General features: G+C 40.9%; 3 protein-coding genes across 4 annotated transcripts; all 3 read right to left on the bottom strand.

The window, feature by feature from the left end:
* Positions 1 to 19: 19 nt before the first annotated feature.
* ppib (peptidylprolyl isomerase B (cyclophilin B)) lies at positions 20 to 3,086 on the bottom strand. Its single transcript, XM_028031860.1, has 5 exons — positions 2,813 to 3,086; positions 1,171 to 1,284; positions 893 to 986; positions 574 to 758; positions 20 to 474 (listed from the first exon to the last, which is right to left on the bottom strand). The coding sequence occupies exons 1-5, from the start codon at positions 2,945 to 2,947 to the stop codon at positions 352 to 354; spliced, it is 651 nt and encodes a 216-aa protein (XP_027887661.1). The 5' UTR covers positions 2,948 to 3,086; the 3' UTR covers positions 20 to 351.
* A 606-nt stretch (positions 3,087 to 3,692) lies between these two features.
* On the bottom strand, positions 3,693 to 12,630 carry adpgk (ADP-dependent glucokinase). 2 transcript variants are annotated; one of them, XM_028031840.1, is made up of 8 exons: positions 12,399 to 12,630; positions 9,938 to 10,173; positions 8,603 to 8,828; positions 8,458 to 8,520; positions 8,160 to 8,280; positions 6,997 to 7,193; positions 6,559 to 6,657; positions 3,693 to 6,463 (listed from the first exon to the last, which is right to left on the bottom strand). In XM_028031840.1, the coding sequence occupies exons 2-8, from the start codon at positions 10,153 to 10,155 to the stop codon at positions 5,900 to 5,902; spliced, it is 1,488 nt and encodes a 495-aa protein (XP_027887641.1). In that variant the 5' UTR covers positions 10,156 to 10,173; positions 12,399 to 12,630; the 3' UTR covers positions 3,693 to 5,899. The 2 variants fall into 2 exon arrangements, with proteins under 2 accessions (XP_027887641.1, XP_027887649.1); XM_028031848.1 differs by having other exon boundaries at positions 3,693 to 6,460.
* A 1,191-nt stretch (positions 12,631 to 13,821) lies between these two features.
* Positions 13,822 to 21,237, bottom strand: snx22 (sorting nexin 22). The gene is made up of 7 exons (XM_028031876.1): positions 20,972 to 21,237; positions 18,150 to 18,233; positions 17,847 to 17,951; positions 17,138 to 17,232; positions 16,851 to 16,883; positions 14,633 to 14,700; positions 13,822 to 14,560 (listed from the first exon to the last, which is right to left on the bottom strand). Exons 1-7 carry the CDS (start codon positions 21,056 to 21,058, stop codon positions 14,460 to 14,462), a joined length of 573 nt encoding a protein of 190 aa, XP_027887677.1. The 5' UTR covers positions 21,059 to 21,237; the 3' UTR covers positions 13,822 to 14,459.
* Between the last annotated feature and the right edge of the window lie 3,480 nt (positions 21,238 to 24,717).

The raw sequence follows: 24,717 nt of genomic DNA, 5'->3' as shown, positions 1-24,717 counted from the left end.
AACATAAAGCTTACAGTGATTTACCAAAACATGGAACCTTTATTTCCCATCATTTTCATTTCATTTTGGTTTTTTTTACAAAATAGCCCAACAATGATCAGTTAAGTGCACCTTGGAATGCTTGTTGGTAAAGTGGACCCAGACTCATGACTGCATTATCGTTGTTCTGGTGCATTAAGATGGCAGCCAACCAACACATAATGTACTCTCTCTTTCCCTCCAGACTGCAGCGTTTTTACTGACAAAAAAAATTAAATAAAAATAAAAAAGTGGCCCCACATCACAACCCCGGTCCATCCGTCCCCCCACACCCCCCTCAACCCCAACCCGCCCGTTTTAACGAGTTGCGCTCTACTCCTTGGCGACTGCAAATGGCTTCTCCACCTCGATCTTGCCGCAGTCGTGGATGGTGACGTCTTTGAGAGGTTTGTCGCGACCGTCTGTCTTTGTGTTCTCGATTTTCGTGACGACATCCTAGCAGAGGAAAAAAAAGGTTTCAAAGAAATGGATTCATTTGTAAAAACACGAAAACCCAAGATGAGGCAGGAGTGAAGATTTCCTTCTGACACCCACCATGCCTTCCAGAACTTTCCCGAAGACTACGTGTTTGCTGTCCAACCACGGCGTCTGGACTGTGGTGATGAAGAACTGGGAGCCGTTTGTGTCTTTGCCGGCGTTGGCCATGCTGAGCCAGCCGGGGCCGTAGTGCTTCAGCTTGAAGTTCTCGTCAGGGAAACGGTCTCCATAGATGCTCTTGCCTTCATTCAGAAAAGAAAATGAGTTTTGTACCATTCATAGACTTGTACTGCAGTTTTAAATTGTACTTTCTTGGGTTTTGACACCTGAACCATCTCATCGTTTTGACATGTAAATGACATTGTTTGGTGTTTACCTCCAGTGCCGTCTCCTCTGGTGAAGTCTCCGCCCTGGATCATGAACTGCTTGATGACTCTGTGGAACTTGCTGCCCTTGTAACCGAATCCTTTCTGTTTAACCGAAGCAAACAGCAACGTAAGCAATGCTCCAAACGTCTGGAACTACACCAGCTTCAAGTGTGTCCGAAAAGCTGGACCAAGTCAACAAATCTGATGGTTTTTGTCTTTAGAATACCAATCCTGACAATTTCACAAAAGTAGACGGCAAACAATGACGAGTCTCCATATTGCTCACCTCTCCTGTTGCCAGGGCGACAAAGTTGTCAACGGTTTTGGGAACAGTTTTGCCAAAGACGCCGATGACGACAGTTCCCACATCTTCATCTCCAATTCTGATGTCAAAGTAAACCTAGACAGAGAGAGACACAACCTTAAGTTTAGACAAATACGTCATGACACACCAACACTGAGGCTATATTGGTGGGCCGATATGACGGAGCAAAGGTTCTCTAAATGTTTTGGAAGTGGTCCAATAGATTCTTTTCAGTCAACTACTGATGCTGATGTCAAAGTCTTCCATACTAGGTCACTTAACACAATATTAAGATGTTGTGGCAGACCAGAAGTCAGGTGGAAGAGTCTGTTTAGATGACAACTGCAAGTTGTGAACTTAAACTGACATTCATGTAAAGAGTGGCAATACAAAAAAGGTATTGCCAGAAAGCCCACTTGTAGCTTGGCACGAGACACGCGTGCCTCGTTTCCATGGACCGGTACGACATGGTCGATGTGGTAAGCCGTTTTATGGTCCGGCGTATTCAGGAGAGCGTTTCCACCCAAACGCCAAACGTGTCACACTAGTGCGACGATAAACGTGACGCATTGCTTTTTTTTCGTGCTTGTTGCAAACTGTGACGTTTTTCTGTCTCCCAATTAATGGGCTGTGTTGTCTGACGCCAATGCACCACCCTAACCGTACCATTGTCCTATATTCATATAACTGAAGGGAGTCCAGGAATGGTGGGGTACGGATCGGATGCATCAGCCGTTTTTACAATGGAAAACACAAAGGAAGTACGCTCAGTGGAAACGAGGCGTTGGGTGGGGAGGAATTTTCTCTAGTCGGATGAAACTAAAATCTGTACTTTTTGGCCAATAGTCAAGAGCCAGGTGTTGAAACGGTCCGGGCAATCTCAAACTTTAGTGCAAAAATGAAAACTCACTAGTTGTGAGGAGATGTTTGTCAGTACACCAGAATTTTGTTCTATAAACGTTTCAGCTGGGTTTGTGGCTGACTTTGTCACAAAGCCAGATAATTAGTTCCCATCTACTTCATTGCTTCCAAAGAAAATATGAATCTTGACAGAGAACCCCCCATCAAGGCATCAATAGGCTCTTTATTTCAGGCATCAAAACTTAGCACGATTTTTCTTTTTTAAACGGATTTCTGGATTATCTTTTAAGTTAACGCAACACAAGAATAGTAAAAAAAAAAAAAAAACAGTCTCTTACAAAGGTTATAGGGACACATGTAACATCAGACTCAATCCTTGCCTTCTATACTTTGCATGCCAGCTCAACACCACTAAAGACGACCACTCTGCTGTCTTGAATTTGCAGACGTGGACAATCTGCTGCAGACACAAGGCCGGGGTCAACAGCTGAGCCATGGCGGAGCCAAACTCGTGTCCAGTTCATTTCCTGCGACTCAGATCTGACAGGATGCGCCTAGACTTTATTTCCCTTAGCCTCAGCTACAAAGTTAGCGTCTTTTCCCACAAGTATTAGTCGTGAGCTAACCCCGTGTTAGCTGGCCAGCAGCTAGCGTCTCCGTGACGTGGCTTTCCATGCTACCGGTTAGCAACGAGGAAGAGCCTTGATTTTTTTTTTTTCCTTTCACCCCCCTTTATGAAAGCTAGCCTGCAGCTAACCCATACCTTTGCAGTTACTTTGGGGCCTTTCTTCTTCTCGTCAGCCGAAGAGCCATTAGGGAAACCGAGAAACAGCAGCGATCCCACAATGACGGTGACAGCGACGAAGAACTTCATCCTTCTTTCACAGAACCTCACCATCAACAAGAGAAAGGGGGGAAAGACTTAGCCAGGAGACACAGTTGGTTGAGCTAGCTTTATATAAACTCCGTGGGAGGGTCGGAGCGCAAGCTTCAGGGTGGGGAGGGTCTTCGACCTACGGGAACCAGGAGGCTCAGCTTCGTGGACGCAGGGGCGGGATTTCACCGTGGTGGGAAGCTGTGATTGGCTCACGGCTTAGAACGTTTCAGCCAATTGGATGCAGACGCGTAATAAAGTTTTATGAGAAAAAACGTGGAGTAAGGAATCCATATAAACAAAAGTCCCTTAATTCTTATATTCTGTTCTATTAAAATTATGTATGAATGGACAGCAGCGTCATATTATTTTCATTTACACATCCAAATAATAATGAATTATGTCGCGTTGACAGCGTTACTAATTAGTTGACCTCTGAAATCACTTCAATGAATTCAATTATTTAGGGATATCAGAGTAAACGGATTGAATATAAATGTGTGCCAAACTATGTGTAAATTTTTTTTTCTTAATTTCACTACTACATTTCATTGGTCTGTCTCAAAGTCAGTTTTAAAACATGGAGGTAAGTGGTTGTAGTATTAACGAAATGTGAAATAAAACCCCGCTGGTTTATTTAAAACATAACTCCAAAGATTACAATAGATTTTGATCATTTAAAAATTTTGTTTAAAAATAAAAATAATTAAAAAACCCCAGATCAAGCTCTTAAAAAAATAAATAAATAAAAAGGAACTCAAACCACCCATTTTCCTCCATCCACATTTTAATGACAACCTACAAGGGAATGAAACATGACACTGACAACAAAATAAGTAAGGAGGAACAGATTGTGCTTGCAAAAATACAGCTAATAATAAAAAAAATGGGAGGTTAAGGTTACATTCACCTCCGCAGGCTCTCCCGCCACCTACCTTTACTAGTGCAAAGAATCCCCTTTTCCGAACTAAAACGCTGCGTGAACTTTTTCATGACAGGTTTGCATTAAGACTATGATTATTGCATGCCTTCGGAGGCAGTCTCAGGTAAACAAATGGAGTGTTGTGTATGCCTAACATGAGTCTTCTTGAGTAAGAATAGCATTTTTTTTTCATAAATCATGTTTTATAACTGTGTCATCAAAAAAGGGAACACACTTAGCGAAAAGGACAACACCACAAAGTATCTGATAAGAGTCGTGATTTGTTAATGCACGCCATCTTAACATCCAATATCCATATGAGAACCTTCACATTAATTAGCTGGCATTGGCATATAGACTGATATTTAGGCCAAGGAAGAAGAACCCGCTTCAGAAAAACACTTAAAACAGCTGTTCTCTGGCTATACTAGTGTACTACAGAAAAAAAGACTGCTATCGAGCTATAAAGCTCAGATCTTTTTGCTATAGAGGGAGTGTTTTGGTCAAACAATGAAAACACAGAAAAAACAGGATTCCTACCCGTTTTCCAGTTCAAACCTCCACGCAAGTCTTAAGATTTGCCCACAAACTGCATCAGATTCTGAACATTTAGCTAGTTGGATGCTGTAATCTGCATGTTAAATAAAAGCATGACACGACACAATGCGGAACATGGTGAAAAAGAAGTAAAGGGTTATTTCACTTCTTTGAAATGTTTCGAAATCCATAAGATCTGGACTGTAAAATCCTAAACTTAACACAAATTTAAAAAAAAATAGTTTTGATGCCTATCTTTTCTATTTTTGTCTTTATTATCTAGTTAAAGCTGCAGTATGTAACTTTAATTAAAAAAAAAAAATATATATATATTTTTTACACATTTGTTTAAACTGTTAAGCTCCTCTGCCTCCTTCCAGTGCTAATCAGAAACAACCAATCAGAGCCAGGAGGCGGGCCTTAGAAATGCCAATCATTCTCCTTGTGGAGAATGATTGCCACATGCTAACCTGCTATGCTTCAGCTAGCCTGTTATGAATGCTCGTGCTGGTTAGGATTGGTTAGCAGCCTGCTGTGACAGGAGATAAGTTGTTTCTACACCATTTAGTGAATATTCGGCAAATACATAGGCTTGATTAACAGCGCTAAGACCCTCCTTCTGGCTCTGATTGGTTGTTTTTGAACGGGAGTCGTGCATTTCTACAGATCACAATAAAAGCTCAGGCAGGAGATAATTTTCTTCCATATATTATCCATCTCATATTACAGTGTCACCACATGGTGACAGTTTTAGCAAATATGTAAAACACTTCTTTTTTTTTTTTTAAAGTTGCATACTTTAGCTGTAAGAGAACAAGGAATAAAGCATGGAAGAGAAAATGTTCCCTTATTATCTACACTTGGAAAATTTGCACATTTTATACGTTTTCAAAATTTTCCAGACCGTAAAGGAACCCCGTTATAATCTAACCATTAGAAAAATGATCTAGTTGGTCAGACTGGTTGAAGTCAAGCACTCAGAAATGGTTGATGACCAGAATAAGACGAACGTTCAAGTATACGTTAGATGTGAACGCACCCAAAAGGATTTCTCAATTGGATTTCCACCACAAAGTTTCAAGTTTACGCAGTACCTCTGTCAAAAAGGCAACGCTAACCTAGAGTTTCATACCGTTTTCCTATAAAATATGAATAAAGGATTTAATAATATTGAAGGCACAGCATACTAGAAGATATGCAGGTGAAAGAAAACATAGCTGTGACGGTTAAACTCTTTGGAGTTTGGGGAGATGGCTTGGAGCGGTGCACAGTGCGTCGAGTCCGGCTGCGTGGCGGCTCATAGAGATCCAGTTCTGCCTGCCTCTTTAAGGAGGTCGGGGGACGACATCATCATCATCATCATCATCATAATCAGGGAGGATTTCACACTGATCAATTAAACAGAACAGATCTTTGGGGCAAAAGGAACCTGAATTGGGACACTAATCTGGCTCTGAGGTGAGAGAGTTTCCCGGTTGTATTTAGCTCCTCCTGTTAGCATTAGCGTGGTCGAGCCTCTAAAACGGATGCTGCCTCGTTAATTCGGAGTAAACTAGTCCCTCCGCAGAGATGGCGTCGCCCAGCCCCACTGTCCGGAGGGGTCTCTTGCAGACTAGCACAGGCGTCAGGTGGAAGGTGATGTTCCCTCGCCGCCACACAGCAACGGGCTCCTCCGGCTTCAGCGACAGCCGCTCCCGCGGCTCTAAGTGAGAGGTGAGGAACTCCAGCGGCGCCTTGAGCTCCACCTTGCTGACGTCCACGGTCCGCAGGCCGCAGGCCTGGCTGCTGGCCACCCGGGCTCCCGCCATCACCGCCGCCGCCTGGTTCCCCCAGTAGCCGTCCACTGTGACTAAAATGTGATAGGCCAGAGTGTGAAAGTGGATGCGGGTGAGGTCGGACTCCGATGACGGATCGGTGCGGCCGTGCCGCTCCAGGACCCAGTAGAGGATGTCGCCGACCCGCCCCACGTCGGGGACGCCCTTCCACGCGGGCAGAGCGGCGTGCGGGCCGTCCCCGGCCTGCGACAGGAAGAGCAGCTCCTGCTCGTTCAGGCCGACGGAGCTGACGATGGGCAAGACCTGCTAACAGGAAGAGACGCTGTAATTAAACGCACGGCGTTCCTCAGGGAGCCATTGAGCATCTGTTCTCACGGACGGAATCTTTTGCTCACATGTACCTCCTGCATGATCCGGCTCATGAAGTCTTTGTCGGTCATGCTGGCCAGCTCCAGGTGGATGGGAATGCCCCTTGGGATATCAGCTATGGTTGCTACAGCCTGGGAAAGAAAACCAAAAAGGAGAAATCCAGAAATAGATCCAGAAAGTTTTCATTAGAAATCACCAGGATTTCCCCCAATGTATTATTAGCCTGGCGGGCTGCCAGGCTTATAACACCGTTTTTTTAAATACTGTTTCTTTCAAAGTTGACGGATTGAAAAGGGAGTGAGGGATGTGCTCCAATTGTGCAGTCGCTGCGTTTTTGAAACTTTTAACATTTTTTAAACGCAAAACACAATGTGCTGCTGCTTGACTGCTCTAGCGCCCCTCCCATCGGGCATAGCAGGTTTTCTGGGGCAAACCCTGGAAACCACGCTGAGCTCTTTTGAGCCGCTGACCTCTTTCAGTCGCTCCCCCCACAGCTCCCTGCCCTGGCCCTCCATCATGTGGAACCCTGACAGGACGACTAGCTCCGGCTGGAACTCCTCCAGGCTCGCCACGAAGGTCTCCAGGGAGCTCATCTCCCCGTTGGACACGTCGTGAGAGAAGATGAAGCGGTTCGCTTGTGGCGCCCGAGTGGAGCCCCACTGTTCACCTGGAGGTAGAAAGCAAGGTTAAACATTAGTCAGCCTGCTAGTCACAGCCCACACACTACTGATAGCATTTGGGCTAACCTTAGCATTGTTGTGTATTTTAGCTTCTACGATAATGTTTGCATACTGAATGGAGTAAGTCAGTGATAGTTGACAGGCCACTGGCAGCACTTTGGCTAACTTTAGCATTTTAGCTAAATTTAGTTTTTTATATAATTTTGATACAAATGCGAACTTAACATACTGAACGGAGTAAGTCATTGTCAGTCAACATGCTAGTGATAGCATCACGCTATTGACATCAGTTTTTGCTAGCTTTAGCATTTTTGCTAAATTTATGTTATACACTTGTTTGCTTACTAACTGGAGAGAGTCAATGACAGTAAACATGCTGCAGATGGTCCATGTGCTACTGACAGCATTTTAGCTAACCATAGCATTTTTAGCTAAATCTGGACATTTTTATGACATGCAACAAAGAGAGACAACTATCTGTTCTTTTAACCTGCTTAGGCTTTGAAACTCAAACATGAAGCCTGCAGAAGCTAACTCTGGATCAGAACCTGATTTGGGTCCGATTAATGCACAGTCTTTGAAATTTCTTCTGAAATTTCCCACTTTTTCCTCCACTTTGCATTTATGCTGCTAGTGTGTTTGCCTACTACACAGGTGTCAAACTCCAGTCCTCAAGGGCCAATGCCCTGCGACTTTTAGATGTGCCTCTGCTGCACAACACTTGAATAGAATAATTAGGTCATTAAGGCTCTGGAGAACTGATCTACACAAGGAGGAGGTCATTAAGCCATTTCATTCCAGTGTTTTGTACCTGTGGCACATCTAAAAACTGCAGAACAGCGGCCCTAAAATTTCAATAAAATACATTACAGCTTGTAAAATTAAACGCCCTTTTTGCGCATTCAAAAGTATCGGGAATGTTTGCGTGGCACAGAGCTGCAGCTGCTCTTTACCTGCTTTGTACTCCAGGATGAGGTGAAACTCATCCGTCTCCTGAAGAGACTCTGGAGGAACGACGATCTGCTCATCCAGCATCTCGTGGAGTTTAGGGCCGACCGGCCCACACAACAAAACCTGACATATATAATAAACAATTAGGGGTCTTCAATGTTCAGAAGTCTTGGATTACAGAAGATAACTTGATAAGAAGATAGCTAAAACTATATATTTTTTTTTTTAGAATTTTGCTCCATCCATGAATGGAATAAAAAATTAAGTAAAATGCATCTAGATTCGTTTATGCTTGCGTACCATCAGATCCGGGTAGGTGGCAAATTTCTGACCGATGAGGGCAGCATTTCCTCCAACGTACAGCTGAAAAACAGACCAAAGTTACATTTCTGAAAAGGTAAAAAAGGAGTAAACAAATGAAGGGAGATGAGAGGAATGGCCTTGCCTTCGCGCTAGGGTACTCTGCTGCTGCGCGAGCGATTCTCTGAAACACTTCCTTGTCGCTGAAGAATCGCTCTGCCGCTGCGCCGCGCTCCATGTAGTGGACAAAGGTTTCCCTCAGGTCGTCCTTCGAGCGCAGGACTGCGTGATCCCGGCCGGCGCCGGGATCCACAGCCAGAGCCTGCAGCAGCCCCACGCCGCTGACGACCACGTCGACGCAGGCGTTCACCCTGAACGAGAGAACCAAAATGGAAACGGGTCGCTTAGGTCTGACGACGGGACTCAGTGGTCAAGGATAACTGGAAGAAAATGGATTTTGTTTATGTCGGGTACTGGAAGAAAACACAAAACTGCTAAACACATCCAATTAATGCAGTTGATAAGGCAAGCAGTCCACGTTTTTAATCTTGCAACAATGAATAAAAGAGGGGGGGAAAAAAACAAAAAAAAACGGCATGTCCTGGGGTCATGTGATGCTTGTCAAATATTTTATTCAGGGACAGAACCAGGCTGTTCCTGTAATAAACTCTGGCCTTTATTACAGGTGAACACACACTGACTGCTCAATGCTATCATACACCACCTTTACCAACACACACTTTAGATAAAAGGTCATCAAAACTCAAGATGCAGTTTGTCCCACCCTCTGGTGGGCTGTGCTTTAGGCTCAGCCAATCACGTTCTGCCACCTGAAGCGCAGACTCAGGTGGGGGTTTTATTTTTTTAACCAATAACACTGAATATTAAAGTTAGAGTCATCAGCTCCCCTGATGAAATCAGACAAAACTCCTGATATTTCCACGGAAACAGCCAGAATAAAAAAAAAAACGTTCGTACATATACTGCTTCCAAAATAACTAAGACTTAAATCTCCATAGAGTTTAATAAGTAGATTTTATTGATGTGCTGAAATGGAACAATAAAACTAACAAGCAACAAGGCTAAGAAAATAGAAACAATTTTTGTTTTTGTTTCTGGTTTACTGACATTGATCTGAACTATGGAAACTCAAAGAATGGGTAGAAAAACAAAAAAATCTAAATTTTTCCAAAAATTAAATCTTCAGAACCCAAACATTCAACGCACCAATAAAATCGATTTATCGCCCAGCGCTAGGGCGCGACAATTTGACCTTTACTCTACACCACACGCGGTGTAACCCCTCACTTGTGCACCTGCTGTTTTCACCCAGACATCTGAGCAGAAGCTGACTCATGACAACGCATTCTGCCGCGGCCTCTCTACACACGCGCCGCGTGCAGCAGAAGGGCTTGAGAAATGTCAGCTTAAAGAAAAATCATTCAGACTCTGACCGGCTCCACAGATCAGCGTCACTCACCCTACTGCCACCTTGCTCCACTGCCTGCTCGGCAGAGCGATCAGAGCCTCCCAGGCAGCGGAGATGGCCCGCTCCAGGCCCTCGTTGCTCGGCGACGGCGTCTGGAGGTTGGGCAGGCCGATGTACTGGAGGATCTGCTCCGGCAGCTCCGGCCTGCCGCCGTAGAAGTAGCCGACGGCCAAAGCCAGCAGGAGCGCTGCCGAAGCCTTCCTCCACATGGTGCTTCCCACACACTTCTGTGGCAACAGGAAGACTGTCAATTTCATGTCGGATTGTGGCGTTTTAAGAATATAAATGACACCGATTTCCTGCTTTGTTTAAATCAGATTGAGTCAGATATGAGTGGCTGGTTTCTTCCTAACTCCAGGTCTGGATAAATATGTGGACTACATGACTAATAAATGTCAACAGGGTCTCCCGCCGGAGCTGCATTTCTCTCCAGAGTTGGCTGCTTCTCTGATTAATGCCGTTTGCTCATTGATGTTCACTATTGTTGGATAAATTGTATTTTTAGTAATTATCAAATATTCGTTGTATCATGTAGCCTTGTAGTTACATTTAGATAATGTTAAATTATATGCTTTTACTCTTTTCCTTCTATTTTAAGTGATGTTTCTGTGTGTTAAATAAGTTTGATTCTTTCCTAAAGGCCTCCTTTGTGAGAGAGAGGTGTCAGCTATTCTTAGCATTTGCTACCCTGCAGGAATCTCTGGGAGATAGAGGTGTTAGTAGTTCCCAGCTGAGTTTTATAGTCCTGCAAAGAACTCTGCTTTGTTCTTTGTGCTACAAAGCCGTTGCTTTGAAGCTATGCAACGTGTCCTATTCGACGCCGTGCCTGGAGCAAGAAGGATTTAGATTGTAGATAACATGTGTTTAGTTAGTGATTATCATTTAGCGCTGCAACTATGTGAATTGTTTTCCCCTCCACCATTTTAGAGTTGCAGCGCCCCGTGTGGCAGGGTTCCTAAAATCAATAAAACAGAGGAGCGGGAGATGTGTTTTTCAGAGCGGTTGGAGATTTGTAACTGAAAGCACATCTCTGTCTGCTCTCCTCGCGAGAAACAAAGAATCTAACTCTCTTGTCTTTCCTGTGTTTGTTTAAATTGTCTCCAATAGGTATTTAGACCTGACAACTATACTTAGGAATGTCGCAATAAATCGATTAATCGCATGATAAATTATCGTTTTTGGTTTTTTCTACCAAAAACTGGATAACTAAATTCTTCAGTCTGGTGTTTCGGTCTCAACCAGTCAGTTTATGGAGAACAATTTTGTTCACAGAGACTTCATAATTCATTTTATTTGTTGCTTCTATTGCTAATGTACTTTGGATACGTAAAATGTCGTCCAGTTCTAGAGCTAAATATTCATTAGAATTCAAAGTTTATTGATCTTTGAGAATGTGTCCTTGCATTATTATGCTGTTACCCTTGTATTACTTGAAAATGGTCTCAAAGCAACAATATTATTGTTTATCGCAATAACTTCTGGGACAATTTATTGTCCAGCAAAATATATCATCAAAATATTCCTGTCTATAATAAACCGCAGAGGACTACAAAGTTAATGATAATTTCTGAGGACATCTGGTCAAAATAAGTTTTTATTAAAGAGTATTGTGTAAAGGAGGTTGATGTAAGAATACGATTTTTTTAATTTGGGAAAATATTTTAAGCCATCGTAATTTTTTCTTTACTTTATGCACTACATCGCATACATTTCCCTAAGAATCCATTGATTTCAGTGGATGTAACATGACAAAATTTGAAAAAGTTCAAGCACCATTAATAATTCAAGAAGGTACTGGAATCGGCATTTAAAAATATGTATTAGTAGCTTGTTATTTTTATCAGCACCTCAAAGTAACAACTCTTTCTGAAAACCCCAACTGTGAGAGGGCTTTGCGTATCGATCTAAATATCAGTAAGGTCGATACTTTTGCTGGCATGAAATGAAAATTAAGATAATTCCAGGGATACAATCTGACACTTCACCACACAATGGAGTAATTCAATCCAACACAATCAGACAAAACAGCTAAATAAGAAGCTGGTTTAAACACACCCACTAACATGAACCTGGCTTTTTTTCTCCAGGGGATTATTAACGCAACACTCCGATTAGAGGAAGTTCAAATTGTAGTCCATTTCTGGCCAGTAATCGTGTTTTTTATGAGTTGAAAGCTGACACCGGTAGTGTTTTGAACAGCATCGCTGTCCAGAACATCAAGAACCAGCACACTGAGCCTGAGAGAGGCGGTAAAGTTACTGCTAACGTGGACGCGCTAGCTGGATCTTTGAACTCAGTTAGCAAATCCGACACCAGCAAGCCGCTTCGACCCAGCTAAACCAATTAAGAAACAACCATGGCAACTAAACACTTTGGCAAACTCTCTAACTCATAGCTTTCGTTATTGCAGGAGAGAGTAACGCTGTTGGTTAGTTATGGTAGCGGGACATACCAGGCAGTAATGTGCAGGTTTGTTAGCCAGGAAGAGGACCCAGTTTCCTGGTTGAATCACAGGAAGAACATTCAGTCAGTTTAGTTCCGCGACTGGCAGTGAGCTAAGAAGGAGAAACTACGGTCGGCACAATTCATTGAAGAAGCTTTAGCTGGGAGTGACAGGAGCGGCTCAGACACAGCCAGCACTCCAGCCAGCAGCCGCTTCGAATCAGCGACATGCGCATGCGCCAAGAGCCTTTCCAGGGTAAATGCTGCGTTCCCGTAGTGTCGGAAATAGCAGGAACCTTAAAGCGAAGTATATTAAAAATAAAAATACCTGGAAGTATGTACTCGGAATGACCGTACATCAGATTTATCTCTCTCTATATATATCAAAGCACAAAGCCTCCGTTAGCTTTTTCTTTATGTTATAGCTACACACTTTCTATACAATATGTAACCGAGTGCCAAAGATTGGATTTGAACACAACAGAGTTCAACACTGATTTGAACTCCAGCGAGAAATACAGTTAATGCTAAGTTAAGGTTTGCCCCAAACCAGAGAAAACACGGTAAACATTTCAAACAAGGGGCTCTTAATGGACATTTTTGGCCAATTATACAACGTGGGACAGAAAAAAACACGTTTGTATTTGCGTCTCAGCTCTAACTCAGCTGACTGAAATAGTCCAAACCTTCTCAACATGTCATAATGTAAAAAGGAAAAACAAACAAAAAACAATGCCACATAAAACCCCATCCACATTTTTTATTTTAGAAAATGTAAAAAAGGTTTGTGTCTGCTCCAAAGTAATACGTTGTTTTATCCCCTCAGGTCAAATTACTATTCACAAAAAGCAGAAGAGTCAGCTAGTCATGAATCATCATAGCAAAGGAAAATATTTCTCTTATTCTTCCTTCAGCTGAGCAAGCGCCTCCAGTCTAACCTACATGTTGGTGCTCGTCTTCCACCAGAAAGAAGCAGCGAAAATTAAACGTTTAAAAGTGTGTGGGGGGGAAACACAAATTGGGACCTTTTTGAATGATTTATTAAAACTTAAATGTAAAATAAAAATCATGCAAATAATAAAAAACCAAAAAAGACAAACATTTGATTTTAAAAACACATTGCATCTAGAGGCTGTTAAAAACAGCACAACGTTTGCTTTTGGTTTTGTTGCCCCACATACCAGCTTTGTTGGGTCAAATGCTTGATTGGGACAACTGTAAACCAAAACATCTTTAAAATAACGAGACAGCAACGTTCAAGTAAAAACACGCAGCTCCTGTCGCTGCCTTGAATCCTCGATTCTGAAATTTGCCTCAATGGATACAAATGGCATTTCCATTTCACAGCTGCATCTCCATAAAATAAAAGTGTGTTGAAAAGTTTTATGCATTTCAGTAATTTAGCTCAGAAACTGCTGCAGTGTTGTTGCCTGGGTAACCTTGTTTAAGCCTGTTTGGTGATTAGAGCTTAATGAAAAACACAATTTTCTATTTTAAAATAATGTGAATATTACATGAAACTTGTTAAAAAAAAAAACTAAGCAAAACTGACATTGTGTTTGCATCACAGTAAAGACTCCCAGCTTGACAGTTGTCCAGCAGACAGTCGTTAAAATCCTTTATTAAGAAGAGTGCTGTGTCAAAACATATTGATGGAAAGTTCAGTGGAAGGGGAAAAAAAAGGGTGAAATGGAATATTAACAGCGCCTAGCTCATTTGTTGCTTTGTTTTGATTCGGTGATGCAGTTTGTGTGAAAAGAGCTGTTGCATTTTGCCATATATTAGCCAATCCAACAAAAGTAAGAAACAAAGATCTTCTAGAAAAAGCCTCTCATTTTCAAAAATCAAGCTCAGTGTCTGGAAGAAGACCCAAGTTGCTTTAAGCTTTTGTGTGCATATTATTCAGGTTTTCAGAGAAACTGAATCTGATTCAAGTCACAATGACCAAAATGAGCTTGAAATGTCTCATGAACTTCTTCTCCCGAGTCAAATGAACCGTTCGACGATGCTGCAATTCGCTGAAACGTAGCCATATTTCTGCCCGTTTTGGGTCTTTGGACCGTGCTGCCTGTCAGGCGTCGTGGTCAGGGAGAATGGAGGCGCTGAAGCTGACCCGGACGTCCCGGGGGTAGAAACCCTGCAGAACTCCGTCCACCACGATGTCCGGGAGGCCTGCGAGACAGAGGGCAGGGTTTGTTTCATCTGAACACAGACCGTCGCTCTGACAAGTCGTTTCAAAGCTACCTGAGGAGCTGCCAGGCAGATAAGGATCCTGGAAGAAGCCCAGAACCCGTTGATGTGGTAAATGGTAACTGTGGAAACGAAAGGCGGAAACGCAAGTAATCGATTCAGCGAAACAGTAACCTTCATCTGCCATATTGAAACTAAAGGCAGTAGTTGGGCTCGGAGAGAAATCAGTTTTATTTATTCTTGAATTATTTTCTCTTTTAAGATTTATTTTTTGAAAGAAAATTTTAAAATTATGTATTTTCCCCCCTCCCTCCCAACAATGCACTGTTTGGGTTTCCATAGTTCAGAGTGATGTCAGCAAACCCAAGGCGGCCATCTTGTTTCACAAGAGTGTTTTACAGCTTCTATTTATTTAAACTTTGAATTCAGGCCAACTCTGCAACAAAACAAGAAGGGTCAAGATACAATGTTTGTTTGTTTATTCTCATAATTAAAAAAAAGTCCTAATAGTACAACAATACAGCTCTGCGACAATAAAGTCAAAATAATACAAAAATAAACTCATAATATTAACTGAATAGAGTTGTAATTTTATGAGAACTACTACAAAAAAAATTTAACGTGGAATGTGAAGCATCTTGTGAGACTTTGGTATAAATTTTACAGGTAATACTCAACACTTAATTGATCAACTTAATCTTTTAATACATAAGCATTAAATAATCAGGATTTTGAAACGATTGTGTTGTTTCGAAGAAGGAGCTACACAAACTGAGGCGGTCATGTCAAATCCTGAGAAGCGAGATTTTTTCTCCTTTAAAACAACTTTTTTCTCGTCGTTTTAAGACAATTTTTTCCTGGTAAAATTGCGTTGAGCAATTGCTACATTTCTCGCATTTACACAAAAATTCTCGTAGCTACGTCGTCCAACTCAGCATAGTGATGACTGAAATAAATATATACTCTAATTTTAGAACAGAAAGCAAGCAAATAAAACTAACAGAAAAAGATGAAAGTAGAAAATCAGATTTTACTTTTAAGCCACGTTGCCCATGCTCAGCGAGTAGAGAAGTGTCCGACTTCATCTTTAAACACGCACAGTCGTAACAGATGTTGACACAAACGTAAAAATCTAACTATGCTTCCGGATGCACTCTGTGCTTTGGTGCAGCAGCGTACTGCCTTACGGGACGCAGTTTGGTGCAGAAAGCATCAGACCAGCGGAGCGGCTCCTAAGTGTGTCGCGGTGTCTGGTTTGTGCCGCGCTGCGTCATCAAATGACCGAGAAGCGGGGTAGCCACGACGACGGCCCCGGAACCGCATTCCATCTGCGCTCTGAGCCACAAAGGCTTTCAGGACATTCCTGGTCTGCCGTCGCCACGGACACGAGGTGAACATCTTCTGCCCCCGTTTGAGTTCAAAGCAAACAGGATGCATGTTGGCGGTCGCCTCAGTGCCTCCAACACTCATTTAAGTTAAGTTAAGTTTCCAGATACAAATGTAGCGTTTTATTACATTTTGCTGTATTTACTATGATGGAAAAAGTTTCTTTTAATGATTCCCATCACTGAGAGTTTGTTATCCAAAACGGTTGCTTCAGTACAACAGTTTTGTTACATCGTTTACCTCTCACCAGCAAACAATAATTGTAAATAAATGACTGATACTGACTGTTACTCTTCTGGAACCGGCATGTTATTAAAAATGATCAATATTAGCATCACGGCTGAAAAGTACAGATTTTATTTTATCCCCGGGGTATCATTGCCCATTTCTCTTCCCGTACATGTGGCAAATCTGGTGAGAATTGCGCCTGTGACAATAAATCAGTTAACTGCATGATAAATTAAAACGGTATCAATAATTTCCATTTGCAGAATTTATCGTTTCGTCCTTTTCTGTTTCTCTTTCTACCAAACACCGGATCACTAAAGTCTTCAGTCTTGTGTTTTGGTCTCAACTTGATTTTTTTATTTTTTAAGACAATTTTGCTTACGGAAACTTCATAATTCATTTCGTTTGTTTAGTTTATTTATTTTGGAAATTTAAAATTTCTTCTAGTTCCAGTGTTAAAGGTTTGTTAAAATTGTAAGTTTATTGATCTTTGAGAATATGTTCTTTATCATTTTATTACCTAAAAACCGTCCCAAAGCAACGATATTATTGTTTATCGCAATGACTTCTGGGACAATTACTGGGACAACTACTTAAAGTGATCGTCGTTTAGGTTTTTCTCCCCTTTTTTCTGACTGTTCTTAATGTAAAAGCTTACTTGTATTCCTGACTGTCCAGTTCATCCAGTGACCTAAAAAATAGAATATTAAAATATTAGATATTACATTCACACGGAACGGTTTCGTTTTACTTTTAAACAGACGCCGTTTTCCACAAACAGCAACGACTCGATCTGAGCCGTCGCTGCCGCCGTGAGGAATGTTTCTCAAGTTTTATCATGTTGCCGCATTGCCCCCAATCTGAAAATAGAGGCAACAAATATAGCAACGCATGCAGCATCGCCGGCCGGCCGGCTCCCAGAGGAGAGCAGGCTGCCGGACTCACTCGACGCTGCTGATCTTGTTCCCCGTGTGGAAGTGCTTCACGTGGAGGAAGTCCAGCAGCACCTGAGGCACTTCTTCGTTTTGATAGATAATTTCCTGACGCAGAGAGAAAAACATACGATGGCGTGTCAGGGCCGATGTAGACAGGCAAGACAAAGAGAGCAGTAAATTTCTGCCAGAAAAACTCTGAAATTTTGAGGTTAACCTCAGAAATGTTCTAGAAGGAACTTGGATACTTCTACGTGTGAAAAGTCGACAATTTTCAACTTTTCAAACTCAGAGATTTCCAAGTAAATGTAGACATTTTGCTGAGATTGAGCTGAAAAATTCGGAGCTTTTTAAATGTTCATCTTTTGAAACTCAGAAATTTCCATATTTTTCCTATAAATCTCTGAGTGTAGGCTCAAAATTGGATTTCATTTTCTGCAAAATTTTGACTTTTGAAACTTAGAAGTTTTCAATTTTTTGCAGAAAATTTCTTAGATGGAGACGGATTTAGACTTAGACTTTTGAATTTAAAAAATTTCCGTGTTTTTTCTTTTCCTTTTTTCCCCAAGAAAATTTCTGAGATGAATCTCAAAATGCCTGAGCCTTCATTTCGGCAGAAATATACTTTTTCGTGATATAGATATGGCATCGTAGAAACAAGAGACGGGGTCCACATAAACAGGACTTTATCATTCTTATTATATGAAGTCTCTCCTTCTTACCTGGATGTAATCTTCCAGCTCCTGCCGCCTCTGCTCCAGAGGTTTGGTCCTCAGATGGGGGTTCCTTTTGCTCGGAAAATCCGGAGTCTGGATGATCTTCTTAAGCTACCGGCATCCCAATAACACGCGCGCACACACACAACAATCATTTATTTGATGGTTTCAGAAGCCCAAATGTGGTTCAAATTATTTTACGGCTCTTCAGCCCGATTTTAAACATCGAAAGATACTGAACACAAACAAAACAAAATGAAACTCTCCAAAAGATTTAAGAAGACAGGACAAAAGGAAGTCTGAAATTACCTTCCTGTGGAGCGTCTGGAATTCACTGTTTCTTCTGAGTACATAATGTTTCCTTTCGTTAAACAAGACTTCAACTCTGAAAAGCTGCAAAAAGGAAAAGAAAATATAGAAAAATGATCAAAAATCCAACTTTTTCACAAAAGTCCAACTCTTCCAAGATAGATTAGTCAGAAGAAAAAAAGTTTGAAAATTAGCATGAGGAAATAAATGATTTGCTCATGCTAAGTTCCACCATGGAGAGAACAAAAAACATGCAGGATGGCGGCCCTCCAGGACCCACTTTGGGCACCGCTGTTCTTTTAGCAGAGAACAATCAACTCGCCTCTCCAGCAGGAGGCGGTAAAGAGCTTCAGACTTTTGCTGCACATGCTTCTCTTTCTGCTGCCACAAGTAACAGTACTTTAAATAAATCAGAATGTAATTTGCAAATATTTGAACAGACCTGTTAGACTTTACAAGACATCAGAACTGAACAGCAGATACGCAAAAAAAAATAAATAGAAAATTTAATGAGTGCTTCCAAGAGAGAGAAAAAAAGAATTCAATAAGTGTTGAACTTTGCTTTTGTTTCCATAAATATAAAAAGATAAAAGCAGGGCGAGTCGCTCACCTTCTGCACCACAGGCTGTCTGACTGTGACAGTGAGCCAAATTCCTCACTCTGGTGCCTCTGTTAGCTTTTCTGCCATGCAGCTCTGAATGTGGTACGGTGATTACAGTAGCCTTCAGTGTGCTAGAAAGCACAGACGTTCCTTTTAGCCATTCTTTTTTTTTTATCTCCTCAGGTTCTGCTTCAGTTTCAGCACAAAATAAGGCCTTTGTAGAGCAGACTTGAAGTTGCAGCGGTTTCTAACTGTGCTGCATGATTGCTCTGTTTTCACAGGCCTGCTGGTTTAACAAGAGCAGCGCAGCAAACAGTTTTGTTCCTGTCCATAGCAGTCAGCCGGGAGTGAGAAACAAACATTTCCTTCAGATATCAGGTTTTAGTTGGAATGTTTTCGTTCCACACAGGGTTCTTCTGTAATACAATTCTGTAGTGTGAACTTGAATGCGTCACATTGGGTTTAAAAACAAACAATAATTACAGTATGATCATTTTCTCTGCAAGTTTTGAAATTCTGAGTTTAAATACGTGTGGGAAATGAACCGGCAGCTTCTGTTAAACGGCTAATTCAACGTAGAGGTAACATTTTATGAATTTATCCTTTGCATAGCCCTAGTGTCTATTGACATTTATCGTATCGGTTATCGCGATAAATTATAGGTTTCACTGTTGTCATGATACATCCTGATTAATGACATTTAAATATCCCCAGAACTGTCCGTTTTGTTGGGACTATTTTCTTCACAAAATAGTCCCAGTTTTCTTCACTGTTTACTCAATGACAGTATCTAATAATGCCACTATATTTATAATTATTATTAAATGCGGTTACTGTGAGTTTAGTGACACTAATCTCACCTCTTTATGTTATTGGTGTCCTAAAGAAGCATATTACAAATGTGTGTGTTTGTCAAGAGCAATATTTATGCTTATGTATGTTTGCAGTCACGGCCTAAAAAAGTAGCAAATATTTCTTATCGTCACAAGGATGGATATTGCAATAATATCACAAAATATCGCGATAAAACATTTAGTCCTTTAAGTCTTTGATGAGACAGTGGGATAGTGATTCAAGTTCCTAACTGGTTTAACTGGTGCTGAATGTCAAAGCAGGGATTTGACATTCAGCCAAAAAGGCTGCATTATATTCCAGGGCAGCATGAACAATGATTTTTGTAAGCGGATTATACCGCCAGTTCCCCAAACCTTTCAACGTCAAGCCTCCAAAGCTATGGAAACCTGTTCATTGATTAACAATTGAGCATTACCAAAAGGGAGCAACTGCAAGTATTGTTGTGTTTTAGGATCTACAGTATGAATACGTCTGTTACGCATGTTAGTTTCTCCCTCAAGACCCCACACTTGTTGGTTTGGAACCCACAGAAACATTCAGGCTTGTAAAATATAAAACAGAAAAATATGCAGAAATACGCTTAGAAGCATAAAACGTCAGACATTTTTTGAAGATGATGCAAACGGAGAATTTTTATTATCAATTAAGAAAAAATGATCAACGACAAATAAGAATGGTTTCACAATTTACATTGTTGGCAGCAACGCAAGCCATAGGTAACAAAGCGTTTTTTTTTTCTTTAATATTATAATAAATAGGACAACGTCTAGATGCTGATTTTTGCTCAAAAGCATTTTTCCATGCACCTAAATCTGCTTCCATTAATTTAATAAAACTAAGCTAAAAACACAAAACATTTTTAAAGACAAACTGTCCCAAATCATCTTCTATTGGTGAAATTGCAAGGATTTTTTTCCCCCAAATGAGCCCGAAAGAATATATCAGATTTTTTGAGACAAACCCCGTTTTAAGTTCTAGATTTTCAATTATTTACATACTACTGTCTCCACAAAAAATATCTATTTGATTAGTTTTGAATATTTGCTTAGTCTGTTGTTGAGCTGCTTTAAATAAACAAACTTTTAAAAAATCACAGTAAAATCTTTCTGAAAATATATAAATATAGCACGCGAGTCCTTTGGACTTGACGATTTTAACTCGCGCGAGACGAAACGTTTGGACCCGCTGTGGCTTGAATCGCCTCTTCTTACAGGTAAGACTCACCTGGCCCCCATGCGGCTTCATTCTTCGGCACAGAATAACAATTAGGAGGAAGTGCGTGTTTGTCTGTGAGCGTTTTCAAACTTTCCCCAATAAGCTTGAAAACGCTCACCGCTGAATTTCGGTCATTTTGGACCGCGCTCACCTTCTTCGACTTGCCGGACTCGTCCACCTCCCTCTCCAGCGACGGTATCGACACCTCAATCATGTGGGAAAGTTCCTCCTGCACCATCCGCTTCTACTTTCCGTCTCCGTTCGACTTTTTCCGTGGCTGGGAAAACTTCAGGCGAAGAACCAGCAGCTTTCCCCCCCACGCGTGTGTCAGCTCAGGTTAGGCGGAGGAAAGTGTCTCTGTTCCGGTAGGTTTGCTCCTGTGTGCTCCACCTACTCACTAATTGGACAAACCCCGACATGACATTAAAGGTGCAGTCCGGGCTTTTGAAGGCACAGAGCTTTGGTTGTGAGAGTGAGGCAGCAGTGAAATGGGAAGCTGCTGTAGTGCCCATGTAAGCTTGTATGCTGTTTTTTTAAAATTTTTATTTTAAGTTTCATTCCCAGTAAGTTCTATGGAAGTCCAAAGTGCGGCCATTTGCTTCCCTCTGAATGAGGGACAACAATCCAGGCATGGGATAAATCTGCTTTGCCAAGTCAGGTACGGATGATGCACGGAAATCTACAACGGAGTATTTGGGCTAGGCTAACACACGCAAACAAAAAATAAAATGACTAGAATAAAGTCATTATATTACGAGAATGTAGTTGTACGAACGTAAATCAAAAATAATGTGGCTTTAATATGAGAAGACCGATTTAAAAACACAAGGAAAAAGACGTAGCAGTACCAGAATAAAGTTGTAGCAAAAACTTGAACAAACTTGAACTTGAACTTGTGGTTGAACATAGCACAAAGTTCAACCACTCTTTCTGCAACACTGCACTTTAAACCACAAACGTTCGCTTTACCGTTTTAGTCCCAGAAATCAAAGTTCAGCTGCTTCTAAGATGTTTAGGGAAAAAACTGACATTTGCTGCTTTTGTCTCGTACTGAATTTATTTCTGTATATTTTTTGTTTGAATGTGGCTTTTTTTATTTAAATTTGAGAAATATTGTCTTGGCTTACAGATGGCTGAATTGTTTTTGAATAAAGTAGTAATTTTGTGATGACTCTAACATGAAAAATAATACTAATAATTAAAATGAGGAAGGTTGAGCGTCTTGTGGAGTTAAACTTTGGCATCGGTTTTACAAATAGGACGTAATCTTTTAAGACATCAGGGTCAAATTATCGTCAGTTTTAGGACTTTAGGAGCTTTGCTCTCATTCAGACAACTTTCTTCTGACAATATTGTGTGTTTATTCTACTACTAGTTCTTGTTATTAAAGAAAATCTCTTACTCTGGTCAAATCAGACTACTTTGCATGTTTCATTAAAACATCAAGCTGAGTTGCAGGTAAAAATAATAATAATTATTATCATTTATTTTTTTTCTATTTTAATTTTAAACAAGATCGTGAAAATTTTGTGGCCCATTGAGAAATTTCAATTTCACAATTGAAAGTTGCCAAATTGACAACTTTGGACACCACTGATAAAGTGAAGGGAACGATTTTAACCGTTTTTGCCCCCCAACCACACAGAAACTGCTTTAGGGGATCCAAAACGTTTTGTTTTTCTTTTAAACGGTTCAATAATGAATATTTTTGCTCTCGCGTATGCATGCGGATAAGGAAGTCGCACATTTTGTGAGAACTCTTGCATATTAGCCCGACCTCTATAAGCCCAAACGTGTCCCACACAAAGGCAGATTTAATGTTCTGCAAGGAGTTCCACAAAGCAAGCGTTTTGTCTTTCGCCATTCTTCTGTTCTTGTTGTGTTTACCGCTAGCCTCATGCGAATGTCCCACGCTCCGTGTTTAGCGCCACTTACAGGCCTGGAGGAGTAAAAAAAAAAAACAGAAATAGTGTTTTGGGCCGTTCTCGGAGTGGATGCAAACCTTTTTGGGACATGAGTGTTTTTGAAACCGACAACCCGTTTTAGAAAAACAAAACGTTTCTGTGTGGACGGGGCCTAAATGAAATTTAGATTTTCTTTGAAGTGTGTTTCTTAGCAGAAAGGTTTCACATCACTGTGAACCTGCTGGAATCTTTTTTTTTTTTTTAAAAACCGACAAGAGAGGTGGAAGTGAAAAACCATAGTCAGGTGTACGCTGAATCAATTCGCCTCATTAGCTGATTTGGTGTTTACAGCTTTATTTTATAGCAACAAAGATGGTTATTTGAAAAATCATAAAGCTCAAACAAAAGGCATCAAGCTAATTAGCCTTTTTTAAAAAAAATAAAAATTAAAATATTGCTCTATTCTGTTGTCTCTTGTTCTAGTCTCTCACTGTATTCTCTGCTTAAGCTTCTTCTAAAAAGCCAACGCAACCGGGTTTCAGACAACTGCCAGAAAGTGCCTTGCAACTGAAACCAAATCCAGCTTCACTTCCTGCTGTGACTCAAACACAAATAAAACCAAAAGCAATGGGCGGCAAAAAAGGGATCTAGGCCCTGGACGCATAACCACACAGCGAAGAAAAAAAAAAAGTTCACGTTGGATTCCTAAAATATTGTTCAAACTGCCCAACGTGGACAATGCTCCTCCGCTCATGGCTTATTTCTCAGGGATTTATCTCCACGGGAATCACATGCTCTGCCTGTGACCCTCATCACGGGATTTAGATCTTCCCATCCCGGCTGTTGCTCACACAGTTTATCAAATCAAGCAGGCAGAGGAGATGACTTAATGACGGGAGGATGTGTGACCTTGCAGGGTGAAAATATCACCGCTGGGTGAACGCATAAGAGTTTTTTTTCCCATTTGCCTGCTGTATCAGCACATATTTCATTACCACTTTAACAAATGCCTTCCTCATTGTGCCTAAGCCAAAGGTACAATCCATATGCTGATGGGTCAGTATTGTCTATACAGATATTAATGCTTATTATTTAAGTATGATACATCACCAAACGTCTGGCCTTTGTGCTTTTTGTGGGTTTTCCTTTGAATTACTTGGTAAAACCTTTGACAGAATTTAGGTAAAGTTGATTAGCTTGATACTTTCAACAAGTCACAACGGAGACTGTTGAGCCGCAGCATCTATAAAACGTCTAAGTCAATATTGGCCATTTTATATAGTTCCTTAAATTTCAAACCGTGTTTTGCGTCCTCCTTTTTGGCTGTTGGTGTTTTTTTCCTCCTGCCTGTTTTTGTCTGTTCTGCCTGATCCCTTTATTTGTCTTCCTTTCTAGAGTTTCCCTGAATTTTTCCAGTTTAAGGTAATTCCCAGGAAACAGTTTAAATCAATTTATGTTCTGTAAGTTCAATCTGTTGTCCTAAAACATTCATTCTACTAATAATAGAAAAACAGTTTGTGTTTTTTATCAACATTTGTTATTTTAGTTGTCATTTTCCTCCTCCGTCCTATCTTTTTTAATTGTATACCAAACTCGACTGTAAACTCATCAACCAAAAACAACAACTGGATGCTGGCGTGAATATTATTATTTAAGTCAGTGACAATTACTAAAATAAATATTCAATTGATAGACTAACTGAACATTCTGTGGATGGAAAGTTATTGAAATTGCTCATCAACATGTTCAAACATGCTTAGTGGCATTTTAATTTGTTCTTGAATTTTGAAAGTAGGTCAGCAAAACTTCCCAAGCTGGATAGACACACCAGCTGGTCTTGCAGCCGTGACACAATTTGTCCAAACTAGAGTGTGAATGAAAGAGAGCGCTGTCGCCCAGATTAGGGAGCGTTATCCGAGGCATTCCTGGGGTATATCCACATACAGAGCAGAGCATTTTTATCAAGAAACAGCTCCTTACAACAAAGTATAAG

The sequence above is a fragment of the Xiphophorus couchianus genome, chromosome 2, assembly GCF_001444195.1.
Source record: "Xiphophorus couchianus chromosome 2, X_couchianus-1.0, whole genome shotgun sequence".
Classification (NCBI taxonomy): Eukaryota; Metazoa; Chordata; class Actinopteri; order Cyprinodontiformes; family Poeciliidae; genus Xiphophorus; species Xiphophorus couchianus.
The sequence above is the reverse complement of the archived record's forward strand: the minus strand, read 5'-3'. Positions and strand labels throughout refer to the sequence as shown.